Consider the following 12,164-nt stretch of genomic DNA (forward strand, 5'->3'; position numbering starts at 1 on the left):
CTTCTTACCCTGATGCGCCCATCACTTAGGAATAGGGTAAATCTGGATTCATCAGACTACATGACCTTTTTCCATTGCTTCAAGGTCCAATCTTTATACCCCCAAGCAAATTGAAGTCGTTTTTTCCGACTTAGCCACTTGTTAGTGAGGCTTTCTTGTGGCCACACAGCTGTTTAGTCCCAATCCTGTAAGTTCTCGTCACATTGTGCATTTGAAAATGCTCTTACTTTCACTATTAAACATAGCCATGAGTTTTACTTTTTATTTTTTTACGATGTGACTTCGAGTTTTAGTGATCTCAGATCACGATCATTCAAGATTTTTTTTTGACCGCATTTCTTCCGCAAAGCTGGCGGTTCACCACTATCCTTCCAGGTTTTAATAATGCGTTGGATAGTTCTTATCCCAATTCCAGTGATTTCAGCAATCTCCTTAGTAGTTTTCTTTGCTTGATGCAGGCCAGTTATTTGCCTCTTCTGAAACAGTTACTACTTTTCCACAACTATGGGTGCCGTCTTCCGACATGGTTGTTTAAAAAATAAGCTACACACTGCATCATTTAGGGTTAAAAGGATTGTTGCCAGCTGAAACGTATTAATCACTGCAATAATGATCATAGGCTCTGATTTTTTTTAAATACAAATAGTGACCCTTTTTTTCTCCAGGCAGTGTATTAAGTAATGTAACATGACAGTAATTTTAAGTGCATCCTTTTGTAAAAAGTAAAATAAAAAAATAAATCCAAACGTAAATGTGTAAAAAATGTTTAACAGTTTAATGGGGAACATTTTTGACTAGTAATTCTAGTGTCAACTTGCAGCATAAGTATCGTTTAGTCTCACACATCCCTAATCTGCATACACTTCTATGTCTGTTGGGTTAATCTTTCTCTTTGTTTGTAGGAACACCATCTCCAGCGGGCGATCTCTGCTCAGCAGGTGTACGGGGAGAAGAGGGATAACATGGTGATTCCCGTCCCAGAGGCTGAGAGCAACATTGCCTACTATGAGTCCCTCTACCCAGGGGACTTTAAAATGCCCAAACAGCTTATTCACATACAACGTGAGTCAATCTGCATTCATTGAAGACCAAACTTCTCATTCAGTTTAAAGGCTTAAGCCTCGTATGTATTTGCTAGGGCTGTCAATTGGGCAGAATTTTTTCCTTAAATTGTTTTAAAATTTGAATAACATTCAAATAATAGTTTGTCTATATTTTCAAATGTTGTCAAAAGTAAATTGAGTGGGATAAATGCTTCAATAGGTAGTCCACATGGTGTTACGCTTGCACCGATGCCGCAGTATACTACCCTAGACTCAAGCGTCATAATAACAGCGACATACCACATTGTTTTTTATTCAGTACAGTTCTATGTAGGGTAGCAATATTCTCAGATAGCAGTGGTATTCGGCTGAACTCGGTGGTGAAGCAGCTCAGACTATGAGCTCAGGCCAGGGGCTGTTCAAACAGACGGAACACAACATAATGGAACTGAATGCGAGGATCTTGAGACATTTCCAAGTTGAACTCCTTTCCTGACAAAGCATTTAAACAACTCATTGCTTAATCTGAGAAACACTTATAAGAGAGCAAGATGCTATGGCCAAGTACCTCCACCAACTGTAAGGGGCTGTTCACACCAATGCTCTTGCAACCATCCGTTTGTTTATTCAGCGTTCCATGCAGGATAGATGCTAATTAAAAAGAACTTTAAAAGCCATCTTAAGACACCTGCTTTCTGTTAAACAAACTGTATTTGTTGCGCTGTGTCTAGCCTTTTTTAGCACAAGAATCCAATTGGTCTGAAGTCATCATGAGTGCACATCCATAATTCAGCTTTTTATTCAAGTTTCAGCATTTGAATGTGCATTTTTTTTTTTCCGAAGAATATTTGAATTTCAAATTTTAATTTGACAGCCCTAGTATGTGCATGTCAAAAAGTACTACTCAGTTGTTTTGAGAGACCCAGGTCTCTTAACCTTTTAACAGACATCTTATGGGCTTATAGCTTTTATTAAACTGCAGCAACAGATATATGGTGAGAAACCACTATTTTAATAAATGTATTAATACAAATATTAATAATCAGATAAAATAATCAATTTTAGCTATGTAATATAGTTTGTTTGCCCAACATTTGGCTAAACAACATGGCAATTTTGAATTGTCAGAATGTGCCTAATATCTCTTTTACAATTGTGGCAAATCCTTGCAGTTGAGTGACTCTTCTCACTCTGTTTCTCCAATCTCTCTCTAGCACTCAGTCTGGACACAGAACAGCCAGATTTTGATCTGGACTCTGATGATGAGACATTTGTAAATAAGCTGAAGAAAAAGATGGACGTGGGGGCCCTGCAGTTTGAGGAGATGATTGACCGATTGGAGAAAGGCAGTGGACAGCAGGTACTAGAGGTGGGAAAGAGCTGGGGAATAGTCAGGATTGTTGATATTCTAGAATGGGCATCACAAAATGTGTGTTTGGCTTTCGAGGCATGATAATGCTGAATGTGGGTGTGGGGGCGGGGGAGGTAGTGTCAGAAGGTCATGAGGGTCACTGGTGTGAAGTTCCTTCACCCAGGAGGTTTCGCAGAACAGTAAAGGCGTCATGGTGCTCATGGTTACTACAGCAGTAGTGTGCTACTTTGCAGATGGCACAATTCACTGGTCTGAGACTAGATAGACTAGTTTGACATTAGGGCTGCACGATATATCGAATTTCTAGAAATAGCTTGATTTGTATATCGCAAGGGCTTGCAATAATAGAATCATTTTAAAGGGGACATATGCAAAATCCACTTACATTTTTTTGAACATAATTGTATCCCCAGTGTGTAGACAACCACAAAATATGGTAAAAGACCATCCCCTCGTTTCTTTTCCCCATCAATAAAAAACAGTGTCTCTGAACGAGCTGTTCAGGATTGCAGCCCCTTATGACATCAAAAGGGGAAAGGTACCGCCCACGACTGGCGAAGAGATCCGGCCGAGTAGCTTAGATCTGCCCTCATTAAAACCTGAGCGAGCATTGCACAGTCTGCCATATTTATCTCCTCGCTAGAGTAGCTTAGATTGTGCTAACTTGGACTGCTTCATCAACATTGGTCAACACAAGGCTAGATTTGCTTCAAAGCTAAGAATCAAGGATGGATCGACAAACTCTCCGTGACCCAATTTCAGATTTGCAAGTCTTAAGTTTCTCACTTATACATTTTTGATGTTTGCAATTTGGCTTTCTGAATTTGCTTGTTTGCACATTTGTGCGAAAGACTCTTGTTGTGAAAACATTGTGGCTAGTCCCTAACTACATTATTCCATAACAATGAAGCTGTAGCTCTGTTTCGGTTATGATATAAACTGATTGGCGTCCTCCACGGTCATGCAATGAAGATTTTCAGTATAATAAAACCGGTCATTATTTCAAAAACGATTATGAAACGATAATGGTATTTTCGACAACTATAGCTGTTTTTCATATATCATAACTCGACCTTTGTTATGCACAATACACTAAGATGATTGACTTAGTGTGTTCTCCTTGTTATTTATAATTTAACGGTTTAATTTCTCCTGCATTTTTGTCACCGGGGTATCCATGGCATCAGCAGGAAAGGCACAGCCCACTTCCAGCTCCTTTGCATTTAAAGCTACAGACACTAAAACAGCCGTTTGGAACAGGGCTACAAAACGGGGGTATAAAGGCATGGTAGAATAAACAATCTGTGAGGTATTTTGAGCTGAAACTTGACAGACACATTCTGCACCTGAGACTTATTACATAGTGTAAAAAGGGGCATAATATGTCCCATTTAATGTCGTGCAGCCCTAGTTGAAATTGAGCAGATATTTTTTTTTATTATTTTTTTTTTTTTTATAAATGGTGACTGTCAGTGCCTTTTTGGTGCAGCTCATGATATGTTAATTTAGCAGGACTCTAGGAAAGCAGGATTGTGTTATTGCTCTTACTCTTGTTCCTTAATGGGTTTTATCAGTTGTTTAAAGGAGTTACTTTGTCTAACACTGGTGTTTGTTGAATTTACCCTTTTCAACTTTGGTAACTGAGGCAGCAGTTTTCATTGAGGGAATATTTTATATACAACCTTGTATTGTTCAAGGAATATTCTGTTGTTTCCAAATTGTCAATGATATTGATCTCTACATCTTTAATGCTGTCTACTATTTGTTACCTTAACTTTTTGTAACCATTTTTGTGCAAAATGTAGGCTATATCAAGCATGATAATATATGAACTTAAATTTGCACATTGTTTGAAGGACAGTGTTGGGCAAGCTGGAATATAATATTAATTATCAAAACAGTTGCAGCCCTAGAAGTGACTTAAATCAAAGAATTATTTCCAAGCCTTTTGTAACATTTTTCTCTAAGGATATGGAGAAGGTTGTTTTGTGGTAGACTGATTATAGGTGAGGCCAGTTAATGCTGAAATTGCCATTTTGATGCTATCCCCTATTTGCTGGCAGCATTGATGGCTTGTTAGCTCCATCATGTAAGGCTGACAAGTTAAATTAGAATATCTGTCAAATTTAAAATAAAAATGCACATTCAAATGCTAAAACTGTGCTTTTGAATTGCGGATGTGTGGCACAGACTGATCGCATTGTTGCGCAAAACAAAGCTGGCTAAATGCCTACAAAATGCAGGAAAACCGGTCAAGACTGCCATCAAGCGCATGTTTACGTAGACAGACAATTGGAAAACTGTGTGAATGGTTACAAAAGCGGTCTGTGTGAACACCTTAGATGGAGGTCTTTGGCCATTGCTTCTTGCTTTTATCAGCATATCTCAGATTAAGCAATGAGTTTTAAAACACTTTGTCAGGAAAGAAAGTTTAATTTGGAAATGTCTCTCGATCCTCTGTTCTGTACCATCTGTTTGAACAGCCCCAGAGCTTATAGTCTGAGCCGCTTCACCACCGAGTTCAGCCGAGTACCACTACAGTCTGGGAATATTACTACCGCACATAAAACTGTAATGAATGAAAAACGCTGTGGTGTTGCTGGTATTTTGAAGCTTGAGTCTGGAGTAGTATACTGCGGCACCAGTGCAACACCATTTTAACATAGAACTGTCTATTGTAGCTTTTTTTTTTTTTTTTTTTTTTTACATTTTGGAATATGAACTGGTTAAATCTTTATTTATTTTTTTATTTAATGCACTTTAATGGAATGCACTTTAACAGCCAGGAACGTTCTTTGCAATAATATAACACGGTGCTGTTTGGCCTATATGCATTTGTTGTGCCCTCTTGTGGGCTAAAGGAACAAAGTCAATTAACAAAGCTGGTGACTTTAGAATTTGAATGTAATTAGAATTTTGGTCATATTTAAGGTAAAGATTCTAATTTTGGTTTCTCAGTTGACACAATGTAGTCTTACGAGGCTAGCATTATTATGTACACCGATCAGCCACAACATTAAAACCACCTGCCTAATATTGTGTAGGTCCCCTCGTGCCGTCAAAACAGCTCTGACCTGTCGAGGCATGGACTCCACAAGACCTCTGAAGGTGTCCTGTGGTATCTGGCACCAAGACGTTAGCAGCAGATCCTTTAAGTCCTGTAAGTTGCGAGGTGGGGCCTCCATGGATCGGACTTGTTGGTCCAGCATATCCCATAGATGCTCAATCGGATTGAGATCTGGGGAATTTGGAGGCCAAGTCAACACCTTGAACTCTGTCATGTTCCTCAGACAATTCCTGAACAATTTTTGCAGTGTGGCAGGGTGCATTATCCTGCTGAAAGAGGCCACTGCCATCAGGTAATACCATTGCCATGAAGGGGTGTTTGTGTTCTGCAACAATCTTTAAGTAGGTGGTATGTGTCAAAGTAACATGCGCATGAATGCCAGGACCCAAGGTTTCCCAGCAGAACATTGCCCAGAGCATCACACTGCCTCCGCTGGCCGGCCTTCTTCCCATGATGCATCCTGCTGCCATCTCTTCCCCAAGTAAACAATGCACATGCACCCAGCCATCCACATGATCTAAAAGAAAATGTGATTCATTAGACCAGGCCACCTTCTTCCATTGGTCCATTGTCCAGTTCTGATGCTCACGTGCCCATTTGTAGGTGCTTTCGGCGGTGGACGGGTCAGCACGGGCACTTTGACCGGTCTGCAGCTACGCAGCCCCGTACTTGGACCCAGTCGTCTAGCCATCACAATTTGGCCCTTGTCAAAGTCACTCAGATCCTTACGCTTGCCCATTTTTCCTGCTTCCAACACATGAAATTCAGGAACTGTCTGTTCACTTGTTGCCTAATATATCCCACCCCTTGATGGGTGCCATTGTAACGATGTAATAAATGTTATTCACTTCACCTGTCTGTGGTTTTAATGTTGCGGCTGATCAGTGTATAGACATCATTTTTCACATTGTTTGAAGTAGAGGTTAGGCAAGATGGAATATTACGTGAATTGATTGTCAAAACAGTCCTAGAATTAACTTTTAAAATAAAATAACCATTTTCAAACTGTTCCAATGTTTTTTGTTTTTTTTTGTTTTGTTAGGACATGGAGAAGGTTGATTTGTTAGTTGTCCGATTCTATGGGTGAGGCCAATTAATCAGCCGATATTCTGCCATTTTGATACTTTCCCCATTTGCTGCCAACGTTGAAAGCTTGTTGTTAGCTCCATCGTGTTAGGTATGAAATCCACTGCCGGCCTTAATGTATCATTTTCTCTTTAAACATGTTTTGGTGAAATGAGAAGTATTGTTTGAAATATGTATTAACATTTAATTTGACAACTGCTAATTAAGTGTTGAAAAGCCTTTCATCTTTGAGATGCTTTATAAGAAACTGAAGGTTGTATGTTGCAGTTTTGTCTTCCCAGCTATGGCTAACATTCCCAATTTCTCGCTTTTTGTCTGTCAGCCGGTGTCTCTGCAGGAGGCCAAGCTCTTGTTGAAGGAGGATGATGAGTTGATAAAGGAGGTCTTTGAGTACTGGAGCAGGAAGAGGAAAGCCTGTCAGAGTGGCTCTTTCATCCCGGTGGTCAAACAGGAGAAGCGTGATGGATCCAGCACCAGTGACCCCTACGTGGCCTTCAGACGCAGGACAGAGAAGATGCAGACCAGGAAGGTAAGAAGGCAATGCTCAACAGGAAGTGCCGCGCATCTATGTATTTGCTCTGCTTGTGGAGTAACAGAAGAGAATGCTTATAGACAAGTTCTCTTCCTCTCACCTGCAGAATCGTAAGAATGATGAAGCTTCTTACGAGAAGATGCTGAAGCTGCGGAGGGAGCTGAGCCGAGCCGTTACAATCCTGGAGATGATCAAGAGGCGAGAGAAGAGCAAAAGAGAGCTGCTGCACCTCACGCTTGAGATAGTAGAGAAGAGGTACACACACTTGTGTATTCTAATGTTCCCAAAGTTATGGAAAACCTGTAAATGTCAATCTTAAAGACCCTTGAAATGGCTTGACTTGTACAGAGGTATTTCCTAATATATTGAAGGACTCATCCCCCTTTTTCTTGAATAGCCAATAGTCTTAATTTTATGTTCCAGCCATAAACCTTGATGCTAGTTGGGTACAGGTGGTATTAGAGTGCATTTTAGAGCGCATATGATTGGGCAAATATCTGTGTAGTACAGGATGAGTCATCAATATGTTTGGTCAGTTTTCACTGACTGTAAATTTTTGAATATCTGCTAAAATAGATTGTTACAAAGCTTAAAGACATGGCCTAAAAGCTTTAAAGCTCCAATTTTGATTTCAAGTGGTATTTATAATTGTGATTTCCAGTCCTGTAAAAGTCATAAGATTTATTAAAAACTAATGCTGTCAATAGATAAAAAAATTTAATTAGGGATGCTCCAATCAGGAGTTTTACAGCCGATACCGATGTTCTTGTCACATTACCGGCTGCTACCAGTCCTGATAATTTCACTTTTTATCAGGATCTCTGTCAGCTTTCTGCACACTGTCACTATTAATTGAATTTTCCTCTTCCCAGTAATATCACTTTGCCTAGTTTTTGCTGACAAACAAAAGTTTAAAAGGCTTATTAAAAAAACTTAAATAAAATATAATAAGCATGTATAGGCTAACAAAATATTCTCTATATTAAGATAGACAGCCCTACAAAAAAATGAAGCTTTGTGTCAAAATTATTAACCCATAGGTGCAATTAAACTTAAGTTGACATTTATGGTTATTTATTCATTGTCATTTCTATTTTATTTTTGCATTATATTTAATACATTATCTTAATATTGTATAAAGAATTATTATATTTATAAATGCCTTTCCTGCCTTTTTATTTAGTTGGATGATTGAATTAATAGTTTTTACTTGTTGCTGCTTGAACATGCGCTCTCTCATGAGGGCAAACGATGAAAGGAAGTGGAGAAAGAGCACGTTTCTGGACTTTACCAGTGCTGCTATTGTTAATGCCCTTTAATATGGAGATATTTAATAAAGATGTTTGAATGAAATGTTTTAAATTTGTTTTACACTATATTACAATGTAACTTGCGTTATTACTGAGGTGCTTATGTCCGTCGGAGAAGCTGCCTCCACGAACGATAATGAGGACCATTTCACAGCTCGCGCTGTTTTCCCTTTGCCTTGTCGCGTGTGAAATGCCATATTAACAGTACAGTACACACGCTTTTCATATTCGCCATACCTCTCCCACTGCATTGTTCTTAACTACTGAATCAAGTTTTTTGTCTTGCAACACTAAGTCAGTATTCCCCTTATTCCGTGATGCCATGAGTGCAGCTGAAGTCTTAAAGGAGCCGCACGTCTTTTGCGACCATGAGCAATTGGTTCATGCGATCAGCCAAAATACCGATCACTGATCGAGTCAGGATGTGAATATTGGCCGATGCCGATCGATCGAAGCAGCCCTGTTTTTAATTGAATTAATTATATGCAGATGAATTAATTGAAATTAAACAAACATAAATATTTGCTGAGAAATCCCCTCAAATAGCCATAATTCAATTTACAATGATTAATTATAAATGGTTTTTAAATAATTCTAAATAAAATTTATATTTATAAAAAATTATAATTCCGATAATTAAAATGCATTACATTTATTGTGGCAGACAAGGAAAGCATTGATAATACAATTTAAAAAAAATTGCCGTTGGAATCCAATATATTGTTTATTTCCATATTAAACAGGCCAATCATTGGCCTACAGTTCGCAGCAATCCATTTTGCAATTGAACTCGTCAATCTGTCTGAGATTTATTATAAGGGCTTGCCAATGTACACCTGCGTCAGATGGGCGCTTTTAGAGCGTTTCACTTTGGTTGCGTCGTGTCATAAACGTACCGTTTTAGGTCGCTGTGTCAATTTTAACGTAGTTTGAAACTTAAAACAGATCTTGAGATCCCTGCGTTCGCATGTGCGCTCCAAGCTGTGTTTGAATGCAAGAACGAGACTCATCTTGTGCTGTCTGCTGTAAGTGTGGTTGTTCTCCGTAAAAGATGCATGTTGCCTATACAGATGGAGTTTTGCTTGCTGCCCCCTGGAGAAAACAGGTGGTACTTCAAGCTTGAGCTGTTCTGATGGTAGAAGGTTCCTTATTTTCCAGGGACATGATTAATTACGCTAATTTGTTTTTAACACGTTATTTTTTTATGGAATTAATTGCACTAAATTAATGCGTTAAATTGACAGCCCTAATAAAAACGTAAAGGTGCACTCTGTAATTTTTTTCTCCTTTTTTAAAAAGTTTTACTCAAAGAAATTGTAATTTTGAAATGGATAAAATCATGAACACTCACATGAGATGAGAAATCTAGTCATATCAGTTACCTTATAAAAGCTGTTTTATTCTACATTGGGGATGGGTGCTGCCATTTTAGAATCACATGACAATCTGAATACCACTCGCTAGTGTCCTAATTTCAGTAGTCTGTACCGATACCAGTGACATTTGACGGTTCTCAATACCAATTTCGATACCACGGCAAAAATATTAATATTATAATGTGCTATTGAACACACCAATTTAGTTATTTTTAATTATTTTAATAATGATAGTTTATTATTATTTTCCAGAACTTTTCAGAACATTTTTTTAAAGCTTTAATTTCATCTTCAAAATGGTGTCTAATCAATAAATTCTTAACTTTTAACAAGTGAAAATAGAACTTTTCAACACGCAACTTTTTTTCAATTGTAATATTTTTGTTCAATTTCAGGCATCTAGATTTTATTTTGAATCGTACTTTTATGACGTGTGTCTTTTGCCGGATGCTGCTTTTCCGGATGAACGGTACGGGTCATGGCGCAGTGTGACCATTGAAGACTTAAGTCATGTCTGAAATCTCATCTGTTTAAACTGGCCTTTGAATATGACAAATAAAATGTAGGACACAGTTTTGGAGTGTTTGTATTTTAGGCTACTGGTGTTTTGTGTGTTTGTTTATTTTGTAAAATTTGTATAGTTTCTAAATGTTATGTTTTACATTTTATTACTGTGAAGCACTTTGGTAAACTGTTTTTTAATTTATGCAATATAAAGCCGAGCTGTGATTTTAATTGTTAATATATATTTTACATGTGCTGCGTGGTTCACAGTGGATATGTGCTCTTCTGTCATCTGATACAATGCAAATCATTCTCAATGTCTGAGTTCCTAGTCGATGAGCGGTCGGATTTAAAGTACGCCACTCTTCCACAATAAGATTGCAGCATTTAGTGGTTTAATAAATCACACTAGGACATGTCACAATTTTAATTTGTCCATTTCATTGTGCAAGGAGTAACAGAGCACACGTTCAAAATAAGCCCTTGAGCAGTTTACAGCTGTCGTGTGTCAGTAATGCTGCGCGCTGGTACCGGATTGAGTCGGTACTGCAGAAACATCTTTTTATTTTTTTTTTAGTATCGACTTGGTACCGAAGTACCGGTACTTTTGACAACACTACTACTAGCTTAATCTCAAGTCTTGTTATTGGATACTTTCATTCTTGGATTAATCATGGCTGATTGTGAATAGTGAATTTCTACAATGGCATCAGTAACTGAAACTATTGATTTTGAATGATGCTACAACCACGGCAATAGGTGTCACTGTAAGTCCAAGATGACACGAACAAAAAGTTACTGCGTGTATCTTTTAAAGAAAATATTATTGCAATCTTTCATGTTATGTTCATCTTAAAGGCATTGCATCAGTTTCTGTTACAGTATAAATTGCTGTACAATCTATAAAATGAGTTTTTAAAAATCATTATTAACTAATCACGAACTCTTGGAAGTGTATTGGTCATAAGGTGTGGTAACCTGATTTATTCTGTATTAGGTTGGTTCACACAGGAGTCTGAGATCATGTTTTGTGTGTTTTAGGAACAGCATGGCTGATTTTGGTGGGGAGGTGATGGCAGAGGTTCTGGCTCAGAGAGCTTTGGAGAAACCCGTTATTCCCCTGATCCCAATCACCAACAGCACCCAGTACAGACACGCAGAGCACGACCGGGACTACAAGAGCAAGGTACTCGCACGCTCTGTATGTTTGGCACCAGCCGCTCCCGTCTTAGCTGTCCTAATATTTCTCTGCATTTTTAATTTTTTCATGCGTTTTCAATTTGTCTGTTTGGAGGTGGATAAACCAGAGGTCATGCGGCAGAAGAGGAAGTATGAGAAGAAGGCAAAGCCGTTGCCTTTGGCAGGCTCCACCCACTCAGGCCTAACAGTCTTTAACACTAAAGACCTCAATCAGTATGACTTTCCTAGCTCAGATGACGAACCCTCTCAGGTACACACACAGTATGTCAACATGAAATTTCAATTGACCCAGTTATTCCAAAGAAAAATCTTTTTGTAATCTTTTATTAAAATGTATGTTAAAATTAGCTTTTCATGATCCAATCACTTCTGTGTACAATAAATCCTGTCTTTCTTGTTCCACTTCGAAATGCATCACATCATGGAAGAAAAATGGGTTTTGAATGCAGTTTATTTTCTACTTAATCACCAAGCAGAAAATAAGGATTCACATGGATTGCTTAATGTTGTACGTCTTTCTTTCTCTCACACACAGATGTTCTCGGGTTCTTCAGAGGTTGAGGAGGAGAACGATCCAGACGGTGTGTTTGGTTTCCGGAGGAGAACAGGCTGTCAGTATCATGCTGTAAGTTCTGCACCATCCTCATTCATATTAAAGGGTTAGTTCACCCAAA

At 38.4% G+C, this 12,164-nt stretch overlaps 1 protein-coding gene across 6 annotated transcripts in view; it reads left to right on the plus strand.

The window, feature by feature from the left end:
- Positions 1 to 12,164, plus strand: part of LOC127441049 (enhancer of polycomb homolog 1-like) — a 39,329-nt gene that overhangs the window by 16,765 nt on the left and 10,400 nt on the right. For 3 of the 6 annotated variants that reach the window (XM_051698201.1, XM_051698200.1, XM_051698198.1), the window contains 7 exons: positions 903 to 1,062; positions 2,258 to 2,412; positions 6,891 to 7,097; positions 7,207 to 7,355; positions 11,332 to 11,476; positions 11,585 to 11,740; positions 12,026 to 12,115. In XM_051698201.1, coding sequence (XP_051554161.1) covers positions 963 to 1,062; positions 2,258 to 2,412; positions 6,891 to 7,097; positions 7,207 to 7,355; positions 11,332 to 11,476; positions 11,585 to 11,740; positions 12,026 to 12,115 — 1,002 coding nt within the window. In that variant the 5' untranslated portion in view covers positions 903 to 962. The remainder of the gene's footprint in view (positions 1 to 902; positions 1,063 to 2,257; positions 2,413 to 6,890; positions 7,098 to 7,206; positions 7,356 to 11,331; positions 11,477 to 11,584; positions 11,741 to 12,025; positions 12,116 to 12,164) is intronic. The other 3 variants (XM_051698203.1, XM_051698202.1, XM_051698199.1) reach the window with 2 other exon arrangements.

This window comes from Myxocyprinus asiaticus, chromosome 5, assembly GCF_019703515.2.
Source record: "Myxocyprinus asiaticus isolate MX2 ecotype Aquarium Trade chromosome 5, UBuf_Myxa_2, whole genome shotgun sequence".
Classification (NCBI taxonomy): Eukaryota; Metazoa; Chordata; class Actinopteri; order Cypriniformes; family Catostomidae; genus Myxocyprinus; species Myxocyprinus asiaticus.